Below are 23,117 nucleotides of genomic sequence, written 5' to 3'. Positions count from 1 at the left end.
GCCGATCGGATAAGAAGTTCTTATCCCCCAAGATTTCCGTCGGTTAGCCTAGACAGAAAGATCTCCGATTCAACCATCAATCCGCATTCATTATCATCGTTTGTATATTAATTTTTGGTTTTTGTTTATTAAATATACAATTTGATTTTTTTTGTTAAATTTAATGTGCTTCAATTTTAATAATTTCCTACCGCGTTGAATTCATCGCTGAGCATTTCCAGCGATTCATTTTTCGTGGCTTAATTTGTTATACACAGAAGCAGTAAGTGAAATTATATTAATTATAAATCTTTTAAAGGACTTTAATATAACATTAAATCATCCAATAAATATTTATGAAGATAATGCAGAAGCTATAACAATAGCCAAATATGGAAATTATACAAAAAACCGTAATCTCATAGAAGTGCATTATTATTTTGTACACGCAAATTGTGAAAAGTGTTGTATCCCAAGCAGCACAAGAATGCGCTCTGGTTGCAAACAATTTTTCAATCGCTCTGGTATTTCGCAATAGGGCAAAGAACTCGGAATTATCGCCCTATGTCGAAATAAGACGAACTTATACGCACAATATTCAGCTGACGCGACAGCAAAATAAATTCGCACGGTTGATGAACCTCTTCAGTCAACTACCGCGGCTAAAATTCGCTGAGGTTGCAGCACGGTAGGTTGCAGCACGGTAAAGTACCCGAGTGGACATTGAACCTAGCCGTCATCTAGTGACTAGATAGCCAATCCGAGATTTATCTCGTGGCTGTCTAGCCAAACTGACCAGTCCTGAGCTAGGAATGTAACGCTCAAAACGACTAGCTACTAGATAATTATTACTTGCTAGTAACGAGCTAGAGAAGATAATTAGTTTTTTAGCTTGATACTAGCCAGTAATAATTGTCTAGTAGCTAGTCGTTTTCAGCGTTACATTTTTAGCTCATTGCTGATCAATTTGGTTAGACAGTCACGAGATAAATTTCGGATTGTCTAGCTAGTCACTTGATGACGGCTAGGCTCAATTTCCACTAAAAGAAAATTCAAACTTGCCCCTGTCTAGCCACTAGCTAGCCTGGGCTAGATTTTATATAAATTTTTTTTTTTTTTTTAATGTTTCAAGATCTTATATTATTATCATATATTTAAGTATTCTAATTTATATATTACATTGTATAAAAAAAAGAGTATTACAAAAATGAGATTTTACAACAAACGCTGCGGGGATGTTACGCGGTCGTGGCCGATTTTATTTAATGCGAAAAGGCGGTTGTTAGTCCTTCATATGCGCGAGGTACGCGAAGACACGCGTTAAGCACGTGGTTGCTAAATGAGATCCGCACTGAGTATATACAATGAGTTTTCTGAGTGAGTTAGTCTTGATTGAAATAGTCTGTTTAATTGTCTTCGAAAGCCCGCACTGAATTTAACTGAGTTACAATTATATTAATCGTGAAATCACACGTTGCGAGATCAGACGAGTTACTGAACACGAGGTTCAACACACCTCGTGATGCAGGGTGATGTCTTCCAAAAGATTCCTGGCGTGTTGCACACGGCGAGGATGATCTGGATGAGTTGTACTGAAGACAAAACGTTGAGTTCAATGATAGGTTGCACGATGAGTAATATTTCCGAAAGTAGCACACTGCACGTTGTTGCACACGAGGCGATGCTTGGCACAGCTGAACGAACAATGAGAAGTCTCGAGCCGGCAACGCCTTCGAGAATCGGAGGCAATTATCGAACGACAGATCGATATCGATCCGTCGCCGGCGATCAGCCACGAGGTGCTGCCCCCGCGGCGGTGACATAATTAATTACTAAATTCAAATCTTGAACATATATTATATTTTATATTATTTTATATAGAGCTTTAAATATTTTTAATTTTTACTTACCGCAGCGGGATTTGAACTTGTGATACCGTAATTGAACAACTTCATAAACTTGCACTTTAACCACTACACCACTTAAGTGTTCATTAAAAAAAATTTTTAATTGTGTATCTGTCAATAGGCACGATAGTGCCTTGCGTCAAGTATAGGCGCAGCGCACTACCGTGCCTCTTTTACGCGAAACGAATTATTGAAAAATCCGTAATGTTTGAATCTTAACAACGGCTGAACCGATCGATTTCTAGATAGGTTTATCGTGTAGATTAGGGTCGAATTATATTATAAAAGTGCTTTTACTTTTTGGCTACGTTGTTTACGAAAAAAGATATCGCGATGTTAATATTCTTTATAAGAGGAAAAACATTTTTTTTTAAGAAACGTCGTCGTCATTACAAAAAATGCGTCCTTTTTGTTTTTGCACCGCTAGATGGTGCGGATAATTTATCGATTGATTTATTGTCAGTTTATCGACATGTCACTGACGTGTGAGGTTATTAGTGATATAAAAAAGCGCCAAATATAAGCGCGCGAAATTAAAATTACTACAAAATAAATAAAATTACCATCAAAACTAGACCCCCCCAAAAAAAATAAAATGTTTACTGTAATATTGAATACTCTCTATTAAAGTTATGAGATCAAATAATTACGTCAAGAACCTAAAGAAACTAGAAAATTTTTAACAGTACAAACCATGTAAAACCGTACGAAAGTAGACCTAGGTTTGTCCCAATGATGTAACATGGGAATGTAAAGAAAATAAAAACAAAAAAATCTTGGCGCTACGAAACCAAATCTAATGCGTAGCACAACGCAAAAAATAAAATTAAAATTTGAGATTTTGAAGATTTGGTTTCGCAACGCCAAGATTTTTTTGTTTTTTTTTTCTTTACATTCCCATGTTACATCATTGGGACAAACCTAGGTCTACTTTCGTACGGTTTTACATGATTTGTACTGTTTAAAATTTTCAAGTTTCTTTAAGTTCTTGGCGCAATTATTTGATCTCATAACTTTAATAGAGAGTATTCAATATTACAGTAAACATTTTATTTTCTTTTGGGGAGTCTAATTTTGATTGTATACAAGGTGTTCCACCCCATATTGACAAACTCTCAGATTTAGATAGGTCTCGTGGATATAAGTCAATAAGTCCTATGCCATTTTCTACAATTCTCAACCGTTATTGAGAAAATAATTAAAATATGTAACTTAAGAGCGACAAGGAAGCTGCAGGCGAGTGAGTGCGACAGACAAATGGCTAGGAATGGCAACGTCGCTTGTCGCGCTCACTCACGCGTAGCTCCCTTGTCGCTTTTGCGCTAACCAAATTAATTTTTTTCTCTATAACTATCAATAATTTTGCAAAACTGCAAAAGACTTATCGATTTGTGTCCACGAGACCTATCTAACTTTAAGAGTTTGTCAATATGGAATGATACACCCTGTATATAAAGTGTTTATTTGACTCCTTTGAGGTACACCGGGACTTTCGCATTCCATAGATTTACTTTACATTCTTTTTCATAAACAATATCTCCAAACTTAATACTTAACATATTAAAATATGACATAACATAACACTTTTCGCCACTTTTCTTTCCTTTCTATATCCTTTTCCTTCTCTTTAAAAATTCCTCCTTTACTTTCACATTTTTCCTGCTCGCCACCTTTGACCCCTTCTATATCTTCGCCTTACAACATACCTTATCTCTAACTTATTTCTACTTTTACAATTTTCTGTCTTCTTGTATCAATTCCTGAAAATAAAACTTTTATCCTACGCCTTCTTACGCCTCTACCTTATTAATTACGCGCCAAGAGAGAGAGATCACACTTTTATTCATACCTTAACCAATTCCACCTTATTTTATCATAAATTCCTACCTTGGACCCCCGCTTCCGACGCTCTTTATTTTAATTCTCTCTTTTTTCAACCTCTTTCATACTTCCATTCACTCCTATTTTTTCCTTTGTTCTTTCCAAAGTTTCTAGCCATTTAACCCCCCTTCCTTCCCCTCTCAGAATTTTCTCCACCATCTTCTCCCATCTAGTCTCGTTTCCCCAATCTATACATTGCTCCCATATATGTTCCCACGTTTCTTCCTTCTCAAGACACATTCTACATTTTCTTTTCTCCTTCTTTTCCCAATATTTATTTCCTCTCATTTCCTCCCCTAATCTGAACTTTGCCATTCATTGCCATTTTTCTTCCTTCCATTCCAATTTCAAGTATCCTAGTATCCCTTCCACTTTCACTTTTTTATAATGCTTATTAAATCTTTCCTCTCTTTGTCATTCTTTGTCTTTTTTTATCAAAAACTCTCCTTTTATTTCCCCTCTTTCTTAAATCTTCCACTTCTTTTTTAGACCATCCAAAGTTTTCGAAAAATTTATCCCTCTCTTTTTCCCATTTTCCTTTACTCCTTCCCTATCTCGCTCTTTCCTTCATTTCTTCCCAGTACCATTTAGCTAATTCTCCGCCTTTCCCTTCTTCTAGCCGTTTTTCATACTTCCATGCTCTCATCCCTGCTCTTGCTTTCAATTTATCCCTCTGTAGCACTTCTCTCACCATACATTCTAGTACATATCTTTTTACACCCAGCACCCATCTCAGGAATTTTTCTTGCAATATTTCTACGTCCTCTCTTTCTTTCCATCCCCATATTTCTACTCCATAGTTGATAACCAACCATACTAATTTGTCAAATAACCATATTCTTTTACACCAATCTTTTCCAAACCTTCTTTTTCCTATGCTCCAAACCTGCCCCATAATTCTTGCCGCCCTTTTTACTCTGTTTTTTATTTGCTCCTTTTGTTCTCCATTTCTCATAATCATATATCTCAAATATTTAAAACTTTTTACTTCCTCTATTTCTTTCCCTTTCCAAGCCCATTTTACTTTTTTCCATCTTTCTCCACCCTTTCTACATCTCATTATCTTTGTCTTCTTTACATTCACTTCTAACCCTTTCTTCTTTACATATTCTTTCATATTTTTAATCATTCCTTTCATTCCTGTTTCATTTTCTGCCAACAGAGCAATGTCATCCGCATACGCCAGCGAGTAGAATCTCTTATCCTTTATCTTTATTCTTCCCCATCCTCCTTTTTCTAATTCTTCATTTATATCTGCCAGTAAAAGAGTAAACAAGCTAGGGCTAAGCGGACAAACCTGTCTTACTCCCTTTGTTGTCCAAAACTTTTTTCCTTCTTTTTCCTTTACCTTGACTTTATTCACTGTTTCCTCCAAAACTTCTTCACACCTTCTTATCAATCCTTCCCTTACTCCTCTTTTCTTCATTGCTTCCACCAATTTTTTTCTATTCAATGAGTCAAAAGCCGCTCTCATATCAATAAATGCTATTACCATTTTTCCTTTTTTTTCTTCTATCTTCTTGTTTATCAAATAATTTAACACATATATCTAGTCCACTGTCGCCATGTCTCTTCTAAAAAAGGCCTGACTTCGTGGTATTATTCCTTTTTTTTCTATATCCTTTCTTAGTCTTTCTGCTAGCACAGATGCGTACACCTTGTACGCTGTCTGCGTCAGTGTTATCCCTCTATACTCTTCTACCTTTTCCCCTTTCCCTTTTTTTAACACCGGAACCACCACTCCTTCTCTTCATTCCCCCGGCATCCCATCCTCCCTCCATACCTTCTTACACATTTCCCATAACTTCTCTTTTACTTCTCCCCTTCCTTATTTCCATATCTCATTTTCAATTCCATCACTCTCTGCTGCTTTTCCTTTTTTCAATTTTCTTATTTCTTTCTCAAATTATTTTCTATCTATGTCTTCTTCCACATCTTTTTCTCTCTCTCTACCCAATTTCTCTCCAACTCTCCATTCCACTCCACCTAAAATCTCTCTAAAGTATTCATTCCATTTTTCAATCTTTATTTTTTCTTCTATTTCTTTCCTTTTCTTTCTTCCCTTACAATTTTCCACACTTCTTCCTCTGTTTTAAACTTTTCTATCTCTTTCTCCCATCTCACCTTTTCTTGCAATTTTTTCTCCTCACTTAGCCTCTTATATTCTCCTTTCACCTTTTTATAGTTTTCCCCGCTCCCTTTTTCCTTCCTCCATTTTTGCAATTCTTCTTTAACTTTACATTTCTTTCTTCTACATTCTTCATCCCACCATCTTTCTTTGGGTTTTTCCCTCACTTCTTTTTTCATATTTTTTTTTTACTAATTTCTTTGTTTTTTCCAATTCCTTACTAAAACTTTTTCAATTTTCCTCCATTTTATCTTCTCTTTCCTTTCTTTCTTCATACTTTTCTCTGAATATTTTCCTCTCCTCGTCACTCCAGTCTAGTCTCGTACTCTTTTTCTTTCCATACTTAAAACTTTTCTTTTTTCTTCCTTCCTCTTTTATCGTCACTATTAACGGCAAATGGTCTGAATCCACTTCCTCCCCCACCTTCATTTCTATGATTTCTCTTTTTGTTTCCACGTTACTAACCACATAATCTATCACTGTTTTTCCTTCCCCCCCCCCCACATATGTCCACTCACCCTCTTCATCTCTTCTTGTACATCCATTGACTATTCCCCATCCCGCTTCTTCCAAAACTTTACAGAATTTTCTTCCTTCCCCTATAATTTTTTTTATCCTTTGTTTTTTTTTTTCCTTTCTTCCTGATCTTCTTCCTCATTTTCATCGTCCCATATTTTCCCCTCCTCTCCCGTTCTCACATTAAAGTCCCCCCCCCAATCAAATATCTCACTCCTTCCTCTTTTTCATCCATCCAATTTCTCATATACTCTATCATGTCTTCTAACTCTTTATTAACATATACCCTTGCTATTTTCCACCATACTCCTCCACATCTTATCTTTATTTCTATTATTCCGTTTTTCTCTTCAAAATCTATTTCTCTTTCTCCTTCCAAATCCTTCTTTCATCCCATCATCATTCGCCCCATTGCCCTCCTTTTCTTATTTTTCTTTTCTGCCCCCTTATTTATCCATTTGTAACTTTTTGGCAATCTGCTTCTTATTCCCTTCCATCTTTTTTTCTCTAATCATGTTTCACACATATAAATCACGTCCCACTTCTCCATGCCCTTCTAGAAATCTTCATCTTTGTTTTCTACTCCTGCCACATTCCAAAAAACTATTCTCATTTTTCTGTTTTCTGTTTCTGTCTTTTTCCTTCCTCTCTCCTTTTTCTCCCCCTTTTTTTCTTTACCCCCTTTATCTTTCACTTTTCCATTTTTTTCCTTGTCATTTTCTTTTCCTCCTTCCCCTCCTTTTATCCTCTCTTTTTTAAACTCATTTTCTTTTCTTCCTCCGCCCCTTTTTAGAAACTTGCATTCATTCTGTCCGCTATCACCCGCTTCCTTTTATTTCCTTCTGTTTCAAAAGCTGGCTTTTGCTCCATCCCATTTTCTCAATTCTTCCTTTAAATCGTCCCATAACCACATTTCCTTATTTATCCATATCCTTTTGTAGCCTATCTTCACCTGTTTTCCTTCTCTTTTTAGTCTGTCCGCTTCTCTCTTAATAATCCATTCCACTTTTCTTTCATATTCCGTCAAATCGTCTGTTATCCATTCCGTCTTATCCTTCAGTTTTCCTTTACCTCTTAATATTTCCAATTTTTCTTTAAAATTTTCCATCTTTACCCATACCATTTCAAAACCTTCTTTGTTCACTCCTCCTATTTTATTTACGTCTTCTATCTTTGCTTTCACACCTATTGCTTCAAATATTTCTCCCACTTGTTCCTTCAACGCCTTTTTGTCTTCTCCTTTTATTTTTATTTCTCTTATTATAAATTATTCTTTCTCCATTTTTTCTTTTTCCATTTCTAACATTCTAGTTTTTTCTTTCAAACTTAAAACTTTTCCACATATTTTTTTTGACATTTCCACTTTACCTCCCTCATATTTTTTTTCCCGAATTCTCTTTTCCATTCCATCTATTCTTTTCTCTAATTCTATCTTTTCTCTTCTCCATATTGCCTTTAAATCTTCTATTTTCTTCCTGATTTGCATCTTAATTTTTCTTACCTCTTTTATCTGTGCTTGGATCCTTGCGAATCCACTTCTTATCTCTTTTATAACCTCCTCAAAACTTTTCTTACTTACTCCTCCTTCACCACCCTCCTCCATTGTTTTCACCAATGACCTATATACTTTTACGCTTTTTTTAAATCCTTCCAATCCTTCTACTTCTTTCTCCTTTTGCGTTTCCTTCCTTTTTTCCCCTTGTTTCCATACTTCCATTATTAATAAGCTGTTGGACCTTTCCCTCATCAACATTTCCACTTTTGCCGGTCTTCCCATTTTCTTCTTTGTTTTTTCTTCCCCTTTTTCTTTTTTCCCCATCTCAATACTTTTCTTCTTTTGTTCACTCATTTTCCAAAACTGGTCTGATCCTCTTTTCTCTGTCTTTACTTTCCCCTTTACCCCCTTACCTTTCTCCTTTCCTTTGTCTTACTCAAGGTTTTTTCCTTGTTATCGCCCAACCTAATTTCTAAAAAACTCCGCCTTTTACTTTTCCTAATTTCTTTTTTTATTTTCACCTCTACCCTTTCCCTTCACTTGCCCTCCTTAAAAACCTTCCCCTTTATCCCCACAACACCACCCTTTACTTCTAATTTTTTTTTAACTCCCAAAAACCTTTCTCTCTGCACTCACACGCTCATACATACATCCACTTGCTATGCTATCGGAAACGAAAGTCCTAGTTTTGATTGTAATTTTATTTATTTTGTAGCAATTTTAATCTCGCGCGCTTATACTTGGCGCTTTTTTATACCTTTCTTTAAAAAAAGGTAAGTTTGGTGGGATTCATTATTACAGTAAACATTATATTTCTTTTTGGGGGGTCTAGTTTTGATTGTAATTTTATTTAATTTGTAGTAATTTTAATTTTGCGAGCTTCTTGGCGCTTTTTTATACCTTTTTTTAAAAAAAGGTAATTTTGGGGGGATTGAGAATTACGCGATTTATATGTTACAACATACTAATGATAGTATCACAAGTTTAAATCCCGCTACGGTAAGTAAAAATGAAACATATTTGAAGTTCTATATACAATAATTAAAAAAAATTGTTAATTTATTTAAAAAAATCCTAAAAAATAGAAAAATAAAAATTATACAAAAATAAATACATCAATTAATCATTTTTATATAAATCATAGAAAAATCATATAAAAAATAATATAAAAATTCTAAAAAAATTTTTTTAATTAAAGAAATAATAAAAAAAAAAATTAATAAGTTAGTACAATAAAATAAACAAGCTAATAATTATTATTGGTTTATTTTATGTAACAATGGTATAGCAAATTTTTTTTTATAAGTACAATTTTTTTTTATATGTAACTATTAATTTAACCATTTTGCAGGAAATGTCTTTTAATAGAAATTTATTAATATTTTTTGTGATTTTTTTTTGTAATTGCCACATATTTAAATCTCTAGAGTCAGTCGGATATTTAAATATTGATTTTTTTGTTAACCATTAGAGTCTTGAAATTTTTATGTTTTCTATATTTTTACAATTATGTTTAAAAGATATAATTTTAACTATAATACCATTATTAAACATAATTGAAGGATTGAACGAACTTACCTGTAAGTTTTGCCCTGCCGGGCGACGAGCGCTGGAGCCCGATAAGAGTGACGCTTACTACACCTCACATCTCGTATAGAGAACGCCGTCTGCAGTGAGCAGCGGCATTTTTGGAACGCGCCTCAGAATTGAGGCGCACGAGACAAACCTAAAAACAAATACTTACATTTGTATCTCCTCTCCTAACTGTAAATAAATCCTACCAAAATTTATAATCTGCTACCTTTCCTGCGGACACCCTGGCAACCTTCAACTGGTGACCTCGACGAAGAAGTAATAATGCCGACATCACAAGGAGCATCGACCTCGACGGAGCAGACGGAAGCGACGCAAGTGAACAGGGTTGCAATGAGGATGCCACCAATAATATTAGACGAGCCAGAGCTTTGGTTCGCGCAGTTGGAAAGTCAATTCACCATTTGCGGCATCACTCAAGAAAGCACGAAATACGCATACACTCTTTCACAACTAGAAACGAAGTACACGAGAGAAATAAAGGATATAATTCGAGACCCACCGGCAGAAGGAATGTACCAGACCGTCAAGAAGACATTAATTTAAAGGCTTGCAAGTTCTCAAGAACAGAAGATGAGACAACTACTGGAACACGATGAGTTAGGAGACAGACGACCGACGCAGTTCCTTCGTCACCTGAAATCGCTAGCAGGAGAAAACATGGCCGACAATTTTCTCCGAGCACTATGGATAAGCCGTCTACCAACACAGATGCAGGTAATACTGGCAACCAGACACGGCGATCCATTAGAGCAAGTGGCGGAGCAAGCAGACAAAATAATGGAAGTAAGTGGAAGTCTGCCGACAGTAGCAACCATGAGCCAAAGAAAAATGTCAAGAAAAGACAGCAGTTTAAAAGAAGTAGTAGAAAAATTAAAACAACAGGTAGCGACACTGTCAACGAAACTTAACTGGAGGAGTAGACAAAAGAGCAGAGATCCGTCAAGAAGCAGAGCGCAAAGCAGATTCAGGAGCAACAAACGCGAAACAATTTGTTTCTTCCTCAGAAGATTTAGAGAAAAAGCAAGAAAGTGCGAACAACCATGCGAGTTTAAGCAGGGAAACGAACAGGGCAATCACTGATGGCGGCCAGTGATAGCAGCTCGAAATCGCGCCGTCTTTTCGTAAGAGACAGAAGAAGCAAGACACAATTCTTGATAGACACCGGAAGCGACATAAGTGTTTTCCCAAGGAATTAATGTGATAAAAACAAGAAAACAAGTTACGAGTTGTTCGCAGTTAACGGGACAACAATTCACACATACGGAGAAATAAATCTGCAACCGGATTTCGGACTAAGGAGAGTGCTAAACTGGAAATTCATGATAGCGGATGTCACAACACCGATAATAGGATCAGATTTCCTGGCGCACTAACATCTCCTCCCGGACCTCAGGAAAGCGTGTTTAATAGACAGACGGATAGGCTGGAAAGCAAAAAAAGACACAAAACAGACAGCAGCAGTATCAATTAAAGCAGTAAAAGAGAGCGACAAGTACCATAAAATACTTAAAGAGTATCCTGAACTAGTGAGAGCAAAAGCTAGAACGGGAAATCAACCAATGGTACAACACCACATTCGCACAACAGCAGGACAACCAGAATTTTGCAGACCGCGGAGATTAGCACTGGATAAACTTAAAGCTGCAAAAGCAGAGTTCAAACAACTGTTAGAAGAGGGAATAATTCAGCCATCACAAAGTCCGTGGGCAGCACCTTTACCCATGGTTCCAAAGAAAAAAGAATGTTGGCGTCCGTGTGGAGATTACAGAAGATTAAACGACAGAACAGTTCCTGACAGATATCCAATCTCGCACATAGAAGATTTTGCGCAAAATCTTGGAGGAAAGAAAATATTTTCTACATTGGATTTGGAAAAAGCATATAACCAGATTCCAATCGCCTCCAAAGACATACCAAAAACAGCTATCACAACGCCATTCGGCCTGTACGAATACAAGTACATGCCGTTTGAGCTGAGGAATGCAGCGCAAACGTTCCAACGACATATAGACAAAATACTGAAAGGATTAGATTTCTGTCACGCATACATAGACGACATTCTAATAACATCAAGTAACGAAGAAGAACATATAAAACATCTACACAAAGTTTTCGAAAGACTTAAGAACTATGGAATACGCATAAACCCAGCAAAATGTAATTTTGGACAAGAGAGCGTCAACTACCTAGGATACCGAGTAACGGAAGAAGGAACACAACCACTCCCATGTAAAGTAAAGGTTATAGAAAATTTCAAGCAGCTTACTACAATTAAACAACTTCAAAGATTTCTGGGGATGATTAACTTCTATAGAAGATTCATACCAGAGGCAGCAAAGAAACAAGCAATACTCAACGAGATACTAAAAGGAAATAAAAAGAGCAAAAACGCAAAAGTAGAGTGGACAACACAACTTCAAGAAGCATTCCAAAGATGTAAAAAGAGCTTAGCTGAAGCAACACTTTTGAAGCATCCTGATCCCAGAGCAACGCTGACACTAACAGATGCATCGGACGTGGCAATAGAAGCCGTCCTTCAACAAATAAAAAAAGGACAAAGCAAACCTTTAGCTTTTTATAGTAAAAAGTTAACGTACGCACAAAAGAAATACTCTCCATATGATAGAGAACTTTTCGTTATATATGCAGCAATAAAACATTTCAGACATCTATTAGAGAGTAAAGAATTCACAATATTTACATATCATAAGCCAATAATATATGCATTTGCGCAAGATCCAGTAAAGACGTCACCAAGGCAAACAAGGCATCTGGAATACATAGCTCAATTCTCAACAAACATACAACACATCTCTGGAAAAGAAAATACAGTAGCGGACACACTATCAAGAGTATAAGCAATAACATAAGCGGTAACATTGGAAGAATTAGCGAAAGCACAAGAAGAAGACATAGAATTAAAAGAAATAATACGAGAAAACAAGACAGCACTACAGTTAGTCAAAGAAAAAATACCTGGAACAAAGACCGAAATTCTTTGTGACACAAGTACCAAAGTGAAGCGTCCATATATAAGTCCGCAATACAGAAGAAAAGTATTCATGATCTTGCATGGATTATCACACCCAGGAGCAAGAGCGACTACTAAACTAATAACGCAGCGATACGTCTGGCCCAGCATACGAAAGGATTGTAAAGATTGGTCAAGAGCGTGCATTCCCTGCCAAAAAAGTAAAATAACAAGGCATATTAAAACACCAATTGATAATTTTCCAGCACCTACAGGAAGATTTTAGCACATACATGCAGACATCGTAGGACCGTTGCCAGTCTCACGCAACAAGAAGTATTGTCTCACAATAATCGACCGATTTACAAGATGGGCTGAAGCTATACCAGTAGAGGATATAACCGCAGAGACAATAGCAAGAAACATCTTTAGTGGATGGATTGCAAGGTTTGGAGTGCCAGAACAAATCACTACAGACCAAGGAAGACAATTTGAATCAGAAATATTCAAAGGACTAACAAAATTAACTGGAATAAAGCATCCAAGAATGACAGCCTATCACTCAGCAGCAAATGGAATGATAGAGAGATTCCATCAACAATTAAAAACAGCAATCAAGTGTCACGAGACGCAGAATTGGGTCGACATACTACCAGTGGTCCTGCTAGGAATAAGAGCAGCTTACAAAGAAAATATAAAGGCGACAGCAGCCGAGACGACATACGGCGAAAACTTAAAATTACCAGGACCACTGCTGGAAGACAAGACACAGCAATTAAGAACTAATAATGACTTCGTGTCATTACTGAAAGAAACAATGTCTCAGTTGACACCAACAGTTAAACGACACGGAAATAGCCAAACATTTGTAAATAGTAATTTAAGCGAGGCTAAAAAAGTATTTGTTCGCAGAGATATTCCAACCGAGGCTTTACAGACGAGTTACGAAGACCCCTATGAGGTAATAAAGAACAACGGGAAAACATTGAAGATTTTACAACGAGGGAAATAAATAGTGGTTAGCGCAGACAGAGTCAAACCAGCTTTCACAATGGAAGATGACGAAGAAGAAAGAAGACCACAACCGAAAAGAAGAAACAGTTCCAGAGAAAGAAAACAGACAGTTCGATTCCAGGCTGCTCTTTGATACAGCCAAGGGGGTCCTGTGGCGACCGCACGAACTAGCCACACCGCGCGCGATCGCCACACACGCATGAATGCGAGAAAATGGCAACCCGGCAAACGGTGCCCCAGCGCTTCACGATGCCACCGCTAGGTGGCCACAAGGGCGTAGGTGTCACCTACATGCAAAAGAAGTTTGACCCCTGGATATAAGGACACAGTCCTCAGGGTGTTCGCGCCTTTTTTCACATTATGAATTTATTTGGTTTATCTTGTTAGGCTCGTTTCGATTCTTTCCCTAGCAACGATTAATTATTGATTTTCTCAATTTTATTTACAAGTTCGGTTTCGTTAGTCAGTTGGTTAGCGGATGTTGACGGTGACACATGTTTGTGAAAACAGAATATTTGTTATTAAAGCAAATTGATATAAATGAAAGAGAAATAAATCATATAGTTTTTAAGAGTGTTCCTTTAAAAGTTATCAGTGTATTACGGGCTGTTCCCGGAAAATTATAAGTGACAATACGGGCTGCTCCCGGAAAATTATTTATCAGCTGTTAAACAGCGGAAACAGGCTGCTCCTGTAAAATTGCTCGGGCTGCTCCCGATAAGGATTTGGGCTGCTCCCATTTGAGAAAGCGGGCTGCTCCTGCCGACTCATAATTTCATAAGAAAGGAACAAATTTACGATTTATTTGGATTAAAACAAAGAGGTTTCTGGTGTCGATTCTAAGATCCAAACTTAAGTTATTTTCTTCAGATCTGAGAGTAATTTAATTAACATCTTTCTTTGTATTTTTCGGTTATATGCATGCATGCGCTTTGTTAAGAATCTGTGTAACAATTGTAATTCTCAATTACGGCTTTTTCCCTCCTCCCATGCTGGGGGAGGGTTTTTTATGCCAATTAAATCCTCCTTTTCTAACTTTCAAATTTGAGTTTATTATTTTTGTGTCGAGTCTATTTTTCTAATCTAAATTTTTTTCTATAAGAATTTTCAGCCACCTGGTTTCAGTTTTTCTACAGTTAAATTCAGTTATTTGCATACATTTTTTGGTTCTTCGAGCCGGATACCAGGTGGCGACGTTTGATTTCTTTAAAAAAATAATAATGAATAATATTTGTAAAAGAGTTTTGAAAAATTTATTTCGGTTCATTGAATTCTTTTATTGAAATTATTTGAGTTTTTTACATATTGAGATTTAGCAGTGCTGATATGTGAATTTCTTAGATATTTGTTGCACAAATTACATTTTTCTTTCAGGGAGATTTCATTGTGTTGATTTTTTGAATGATAATTTGAATTGTTGTTTGTGAAATAATGAATTCGCATTAAATAAGATTTATATTGAGAACAAAGAAAATTAAAAAAAAAAACTTTAAAATTGTGTTTAAAATGAATTAAATAATTAAAATTAAATTCTAATACAATTTCAAAGTAAATAATAAGTAAAAAAATTAATTAAAAAATAAAATACAATAAATAGTTTGATTTTGAGATTTAAATTTAAATAAATCTTACTCATTTTTAAAAATTAAACTAAAATTAAATAAATTAAAACTCAAATTATTATTCAAATGATTCTTTTTTGAAAAACATTTCAGATCTATCTATCTAGATAAAATTGTTGATTTAAAAATTCTTTGAAATGGTTTCGATTTCGATCAAGCGTCTAGTAGGACAGCAGAAGAGGAGAGCGGATGCTTTGCGTCGTATTCTCCCTTCGTTACTTCAAACACCGCGTACTTCTTTGTCAACAATTCAAATTAAAAACGCTTTGGACGATCTTAAGGGTTATTGGACGGATATTTATAATACGGATCTTGAAATTAGCGTCTTTGAACGGGCTGAAGAGGACCCGTATATCGTGGAAAATTTTATTCAAGAAATAGAAATATCTTATCGTAATATTAGAGATAAATTATATAGTTTGTTAGCCGAAATAGAAAATGTCACGCAACCGTCAACATCTTCGGTAGAATCGGTTGCTACAAATGTGGCAAATGGGGGAAAGGGATAAACGAGCAAATTGCCAAAATTATCGGTGGTGAAATTTTCCGGGAAAACGGAAGATTGGGATACGTTTAGTTCATATTTTATTTCGACGATTTATGAAAAGGAAAATTTGTCGGATTTAGAAAAATTTCGGTATTTACTTGCGAGTTTGACGGATGATGTTAAGAAGTCGATTGCCCATTTTCCTCTTAAGAGAGATAATTATAATATAGCTTGGAAAGAACTCAAAGATACCTTTGACAAACCGCGTCATCAGCTTAACATGCTAATGGATAAGTTAGCAAATTTGCAACCAATAAAAACATTGTCGGCAGAGGAAATTAATGGTCGAGTCAAAGCGATGAATTTAACGTTTTTGGCAATGAAAAAGATAACGAAATCAGATACGAATCTTTTAGAGGCAATGATGTGTCATCGACTTCTTCAAATTTTAGATTCCGAAACTCATAGGCTTTGGGAGAAACATTTGGCTTTCCGTGATAATTCTCTCGATGAAAACAGTTTCGGTTCAAGAAATTCATTAGATAAATCCACGGTCTTTCCTAAAATTGCAGATTTGGTCCGTTGGCTTAATTGTCGGAGGGACGGATTAAACTCTGTGAAAGCAACAAGGAAATTTGAGAAAGAACCGAAGAAAGTGTTTCAGAAGGAAAAATTTGTGAAGGCATATCATACCGAAAATAAGCCACATCCTTACAATTTCGAAAGGAAATGTCCATTATGTTCACAGAAACATTTTGTGAGCTCATGCCCTGATTTCGGGAAAAAAAGTTTGAAGGAACGACGCGATGATGTACGACATTTAAGACTTTGTTTTAATTGCTTAGGACATCATCGTATGCAATTTTGTAAATCGCCACGACGCTGCAATGTTTGCAAGAAACAACACCACACACTTTTGCATCCAGAGATTGTTAAAGAAACTGCGGAAGAAGTTTCTTTGTGACTAAATGACAGCATTTTATCCGCAAATATCGATTTAAATAAAGGAAGAGTGCTATTTCCAACCGCACAGATTTTAATTTCTAATAAGGAAATTAGTTTAAAATCAAGAGCATTTTTAGATCAAGGTTCTCAGATATCTTTTATTACGGAAGCATTAGCACAGACGCATTGTTTAACTCGTTCGCGTGTACATGTTCCGTTATCAGGTATCGGTGCTTTAAAAGCGGGAACGGTTCGTTCAAAATCCACGATAGTTTTACATTCTTTCCAGAATTCGGAATTTTCTCTGGAAATAGAAGTTTTGATTTTGCCAAAATTAACAGGTTTGTTACCGTCAAAGGAAATAAAGGCAAAGGATATTTTGGAAAATTTTAAGAAGCCTCTTGCAGATCCTTATTTTTTCAAGCCGGCAAAGGTGGATATTCTTTTAGGGGCTTCAGAATACAGCGCTTTGATTAAGGAAGGTTTACATCGATGGCCGGAAACAGATCTCATAGCCTAAGACACGGTTTTTGGATGGATAATCTCTGGAGTTCCTCCGATTAATTCTGCACGGCGGGCGGAGAATTTGGTTGAAGATTCGGCAATTTCTATGGTATGCACTGCGGAAGAGGAACTCCGAAATTCTTTGCAACGGCTTTGGGAATCAGAAGAGTTCAAGGAAAATTCGCATTTTTTAAATCTGGAGGAAGAGAAATGTGAGGAATTTTTTAAAACAACACATTATCGAGACTCGGATGGCCGATATGTGGTGCGATTCCCTTTCAAATTAGATCCACCAGATGCCGTAGAAGAAATTCGTCGAATTGCTCAGCATTCGTTAACAGCTTTGAGAAGGAGACTTTCTCGGGATGCAAAATTAAATTTAAAATACCAGGAATTTCTAAAAGAATATGAAGAATTAAAACATATGGAGCGGGTTCCTCACGACGAAATCAAGAGTACTAAAGTATGGTATTTACCTCACCATGCGGTAATTACGGAGGTACCTTGATGGAAAATTAGAGTGGTTTTTGATGCTTCAAGACAGACAGCACATCAACAGAGTCTCAACAAAGCATTAATGATTGGTCCTCCTTTACAAAATGATTTAACTCTTGTATTGTTAAATTGGCGAAGATTTCGTTTTGTTTTCACCGCAGATATTATAAAAATGTTTAGGCAAATTAAAGTTCATCAAGATGACAGAGATTTTTTGCGTATCAAATGGTCACCAAACGAAAGTGAAGCTCCCATGGAATATCGTCATACAACGATAACTTACGGAACCGCTTGTGCTCCATATCTTGCGATTAAAACTCTTCAACAATTAGTTATTGATGAAGGACATCGTTTTCCTCAGGGGGCACAATGTCTTCGATCACAGACATATGTCGACGATATTTTCGGGGGAGCAGACTGTCTTTACGAGGCACAAAAGGAACGGAAAGAATTAATTTCACTTTTAAAAACGGCCGGTATAGAGTTGGATAAATGGGCGGCAAATCATAATTCACTTTTACCGGAGAACTTGAAGAGACAAGAAATTTCAAATACTGAAATTCCTAAGGAAACTTTTGAAACAGTGAAAACTTTGGGAATACAATGGAATCCATTTTTAGATGCTTTTGGATTTTCGGTAAAAATTCAAGAAATTTCAATCAACATATTTACTAAACGAAATATTCTCTCTTGTCTTTCTAAACTTTATGATCCGTTGGGATGTATTTCTCCTGTTATAATAGCGGGAAAGATTTTTATTCAAGATCTTTGGATTGCAAGAGTGGGATGGGACGAGAAACTTGATTTTAATAAGCAGCAATTTTAGAAAGGATTTCAAGATTTCTTACAGGATCTAAATAATTTAAAAATCAACCGTTGGTTCGAAACTTCTCCAAATTCAAAGGCAGAATTGCATGGGTTTTGCGATGCTTCAACTCGAGCTTATGCGGCGGCAATTTATATTCGCACAGTTTCCAAAGAGGGGAAAATTAACGTTTCTTTAGTCGCTTCTAAAGCAAAAGTATCTCCTGTAAAAACTGTGAGTATTCCAAAATTAGAATTGTGTGGAGCAGCTTTATTAGTTCGATTATTTACTCATGTGAGGAAATTAAATTTCTTGAAAGATCTTGATGTAATTGCCTGGTCTGACAGTCAAGTAACTGTAGCTTGGATAAAGAAGCATCCAAGTCAATGGAAAACATTTATAGCAAATAGAGTTTCTTTTATACAAACTCAATTACCGGAAGCATCTTGGAAATATATTCCTACCAAACAGAACCCAGCTGATATGGTTTCAAGAGGTTTGAGTTCTTCTGAATTACGTGAATCAAGTTTATGGTGGCATGGCCCTCCCTGTTTATCACAATTTCAAGATTTTTCGTCAAAACAAGAAGAAGAGCAAGTTTTAACGGATGCTGATTCTCAAATACTTTCTTCTTTTGTTATTGCCACGGAACAAGGGCAGGAAGAAGATGAAATTATAACACGATTTTCATCGTTACTTAGAGCAACTCGCGTTATTGCTTATTGTTTTAGATTTTTCGATAAGTGTCATCGAAATAAAAGAAAGAATTTTCCAAATTTTCTCAATGTCTCTGAGTTGGTGAGGTCACGGAAAGCTTTGGTCAAATGCACTCAGAGATCGGTCTTCTTTCAGGATCTTGAGACATTACGTGTCAAAAATAATGTGTCAAAGAGGTCACAGCTTAAGAAATTAAATCCTTATTTAAACAAAGAAGGGATTTTGAGAGTGAAAGGCAGGCTCCGTCACAGTATTTTGCAATTTAATACAAAATTTCCACCCATTTTACCAAAACATTCGAATTTATCTTCGATGTATGTGCATTTTGCACATCAAGAATGCTGGCATGGAGGAATTACATTAACTTTAAGCACTCTTCGTACTCATATTTGGATTTTAGGAGCCTCCAGTCTCGTCAAGAAAATTTTGCGGAATTGCACAAAATGTAAAAGATTTCAAACAACATCTTTAACGCAACAGATGGGAGATTTACCTTTCCACAGAGTAAATCTTGAAAGTCCTTTCACAATTTCGGGGGTAGATTATGCAGGACCTTTGCAGATACGACGGAATCCTGGACGTGGACATTCTGCTAATAAAGGATACATAGCTTTATTCATTTGTCTCGCAACTAGAGCGGTTCATTTAGAAGCGGTGGGAGATTTAAGTACAGAAGCCTTTCTTGGAGCATATCGACGTTTTGCAGGACGACGAGGAATATGTCGTATTCTTTATTCTGACAACGGTACAAATTTCAAGGGAGCAGATGTCGAGCTTAGGAAGATGTTCGAAGAATCTTCCGAGTTTTTTGGAAAAACAGCGGAGAAATTAGTTTCTCAAGGAACAAAATGAAAATTTATTCCTCCAAGAACACCACATTTTGGCGGAATATGGGAGGCCGGAATTAAATCTATGAAACGACATTTAATAAAAGTGATGGGGGATCATAAGTTAACTTTCGAAGAACTAAGCACAGTTTTAGTGCAAATAGAAGCTGGCATGAACACAAGGCCGTTATGTCCTTTGTCAAATGATCCAGAAAATTTAGATGTGTTAACTCCCGCACATTTCCTCACAGGGGGAGTTTCCACTTTGATTCCAGAGGCCGAGTTAATTGACATTCCAGAAAATCGATTGAATCGATATCAGCTTCTGCAAAAAATAAGGTCGCATTATTGGAAGCGCTGGTCACAAGAATACTTGACCAATTTGCAGGAGCGAACCAAATGGTTTAGGAAATCAGAAAACATAAAGGTAGGTCAATTAGTAATTCTCAGAGAAGAAGGCTTACCTCCTGCAAAGTGGTTAATGGGAAGAATTTTAAAGATTCTTCCTGGGGCAGATGGTTTAGTCAGAGTGGTCACTTTAAAGACATCAACCACTGTTTTAAAAAGACCAATCACAAGAATAGTACCAATTCTTCAGGAAGAAGAAAAGGATAAGGAAGAAAGATCTTCTAACGGACAGAAAAAAGATAAATAGAAAAATGTTAAAAGACTTTTTTTTTAGAAGGAAGCCACTGTTATATCCCGAGCCCTTAGCAACAGAGGCTCGGCAATAACGCCGGAATGTCGCACGCGCGCGACCGTTTAGCTTGATCGGCAGAATACCGCCGATCAAGGTAACCCGGCATTTCCGGCCGGGACGCGAAGTCCGAGGACAGTCGCGGTTGCCACCCGCGATTCCGCTGATTGCTATGAATTTTGGCATAGCAACAGTAGGAGATATATAGGGGCAGCCGCGGCCCGGACAGGCAGTCGCTACCAAGTATCACGCGTGGAATATATAATATAGAATAATCAGTGCAAGTGTCAATCTGTAAAGAAGAAGGGAATAAAAGAAATCAATTGATATAACTAAGAAGACGACTTTATTTCATTTTCTGCTACAATTTCCTCCGGAGAACGAACCCCACGGCACCCTCGCGGTGTAACACCACTTTCGTCTATGACGAGGCGGGCGGTATGCTCGCGCCTTTTTTCACATTATGAATTTATTTGGTTTATCTTGTTAGGCTCGTTTCGATTCTTTCCCTAGCAACGATTAATTATTGATTTTCTCAATTTTATTTACAAGTTCGGTTTCGTTAGTCAGTTGGTTAGCGGATGTTGACGGTGACACATGTTTGTGAAAACAGAATATTTGTTATTAAAGCAAATTGATATAAATGAAAGAGAAATAAATCATATAGTTTTTAAGAGTGTTCCTTTAAAAGTTATCAGTGTATTACGGGCTGTTCCCGGAAAATTATAAGTGACAATACGGGCTGCTCCCGGAAAATTATTTATCAGCTGTTAAACAGCGGAAACAGGCTGCTCCTGTAAAATTGCTCGGGCTGCTCCCGATAAGGATTTGGGCTGCTCCCATTTGAGAAAGCGGGCTGCTCCTGCCGACTCATAATTTCATAAGAAAGGAACAAATTTACGATTTATTTGGATTAAAACAAAGAGGTTTCTGGTGTCGATTCTAAGATCCAAACTTAAGTTATTTTCTTCAGATCTGAGAGTAATTTAATTAACATCTTTCTTTGTATTTTTCGGTTATATGCATGCATGCGCTTTGTTAAGAATCTGTGTAACAATTGTAATTCTCAATTACGGCTTTTTCCCTCCTCCCATGCTGGGGGAGAGTTTTTTATGCCAATTAAATCCTCCTTTTCTAACTTTCAAATTTGAGTTTATTATTTCTGTGTCGAGTCTATTTTTCTAATCTAAATTTTTTTTTATAAGAATTTTTAGCCACCTGGTTTAAGTTTTTCTACAGTTAAATTCAGTTATTTGCATACACAGGGGGTCCTCACGATCCAGCCCGTCTAAGGTGAAGCATCGAGAGATAGCTCCCAAAAGTGTTTTGAAAGATCGCTATTATAATCCGCTGTCTTATGGAAAGCAATCCAGCTCTACTAGAGGAAAAACTCTTTCCACGAAAGAAGACTAGACGGAGTCAAAAGCAGAAGGTGCCGATCACTCCAGCGACGATCAGAACTGTCATTTAATCATTTATCAACAATCTTCATTCCCCTGACAACGGGGAACCGAAACCTTGGAGCGAGCCGGCAGATTCATGTCGCTCCGTATCCCGGGCGTAACACTGCCCCGATCGTCGCTGGAGTGATCGGCACTTTCCGCTTTCGACTCCATCTAGTCTTCTTTCGTGGAAAGAGTTTTTCCTCTAGTGGAGCTGGATTGCTTTCCATAAGGCAGCGGATTATAATAGCGATTTTTCAAAACACCTTTGGGAGCTATCTTTCGATGTTTTACCTTAGACGGGCTGGATCGTGAGGACCCCCTGAGGACTGTGTTCTTATATCCAGGAGTCAAACTTTTTTTGCATGTAGGTGACACCTACGCCCTTGTGGCCACCTAGCGGTGGCATCGTGAAGCGCTGGGGCACCGTTTACCGGGTTGCCATTTTCTGGCATTCATGCGTGTGTGGCGATCGCGCGCGGTGTGGCTAGTTCGTGCGGTCGCCACAGGACCCCCTTGGTTGTATCAAAGCGCAGCCTGGAATCGAACTGTCTGTTTTCTTTCTTTGGAACTGTTTCTTCTTTTCGGTTGTGGTCTTCTTTCTTCTTCGTCATCTTCCATTGTGAAAGCTGGTTTGACTCTGTCTGCGCTGACCACTATTTGTTTCCCTCGTTGTAAAATCTTCAATGTTTTCCCGTTGTTCTTTATTACCTTATAGGGGCCTTTGTATCTCGTCTGTAAAACCCCGGTTGGAATATCTCTGCGAACAAATACTTTTTTAGCTTCGCTTAAATTACTATTTACAAATGTTTGGCTATTTCCGTGTCGTTTAACTGTTGGTGTCAACTGAGACATTGTTTCTTTCAGTAATGACACGAAGTCATCATTAGTTCTTAATTGCTGTGTCTTGTCTCCCAGCAGTGGTCCTGGTAATTTTAAGTTTTCGCCGTATGTCGTCTCGCCTGCTGTCGCCTTTATATCTTCTTTGTAGGCTGCTCTTATTCCTAGCAGGACTACTGGTAGTATGTCGACCCAATTCTGCGTCTCGCAGAATATCTTAAAGTTGGGCAGCAGGATTCTAAGGAACCC

The 23,117-nt window shown here is 37.0% G+C and overlaps 4 protein-coding genes across 4 annotated transcripts; 3 read left to right on the top strand and 1 right to left on the bottom strand.

Annotated features, from left to right (window-relative positions):
• Positions 1 to 7,258: 7,258 nt before the first annotated feature.
• Positions 7,259 to 8,260, bottom strand: LOC139111158 (uncharacterized protein PF3D7_1120000-like). Its single transcript, XM_070671282.1, has 2 exons — positions 7,780 to 8,260; positions 7,259 to 7,650 (listed from the first exon to the last, which is right to left on the bottom strand). The coding sequence occupies exons 1-2, from the start codon at positions 8,258 to 8,260 to the stop codon at positions 7,259 to 7,261; spliced, it is 873 nt and encodes a 290-aa protein (XP_070527383.1).
• Positions 8,261 to 10,072: 1,812 nt separating this feature from the next.
• LOC139111157 (uncharacterized) lies at positions 10,073 to 10,582 on the top strand. Its single transcript, XM_070671281.1, has one exon. The coding sequence runs from the start codon at positions 10,073 to 10,075 to the stop codon at positions 10,580 to 10,582; it is 510 nt and encodes a 169-aa protein (XP_070527382.1).
• A 6,569-nt stretch (positions 10,583 to 17,151) lies between these two features.
• LOC139111156 (uncharacterized) lies at positions 17,152 to 19,914 on the top strand. Its single transcript, XM_070671280.1, has 3 exons — positions 17,152 to 17,532; positions 17,590 to 18,177; positions 18,391 to 19,914. The coding sequence occupies exons 1-3, from the start codon at positions 17,152 to 17,154 to the stop codon at positions 19,912 to 19,914; spliced, it is 2,493 nt and encodes an 830-aa protein (XP_070527381.1).
• An 84-nt stretch (positions 19,915 to 19,998) lies between these two features.
• On the top strand, positions 19,999 to 20,544 carry LOC139111155 (uncharacterized). Its single transcript, XM_070671279.1, has one exon. The coding sequence runs from the start codon at positions 19,999 to 20,001 to the stop codon at positions 20,542 to 20,544; it is 546 nt and encodes a 181-aa protein (XP_070527380.1).
• Positions 20,545 to 23,117: the final 2,573 nt, after the last annotated feature.

The sequence above is a fragment of the Cardiocondyla obscurior genome, linkage group LG22 (genome assembly GCF_019399895.1).
Source record: "Cardiocondyla obscurior isolate alpha-2009 linkage group LG22, Cobs3.1, whole genome shotgun sequence".
Taxonomy (NCBI): Eukaryota; Metazoa; Arthropoda; class Insecta; order Hymenoptera; family Formicidae; genus Cardiocondyla; species Cardiocondyla obscurior.
The sequence above is the reverse complement of the archived record's forward strand: the minus strand, read 5'-3'. Positions and strand labels throughout refer to the sequence as shown.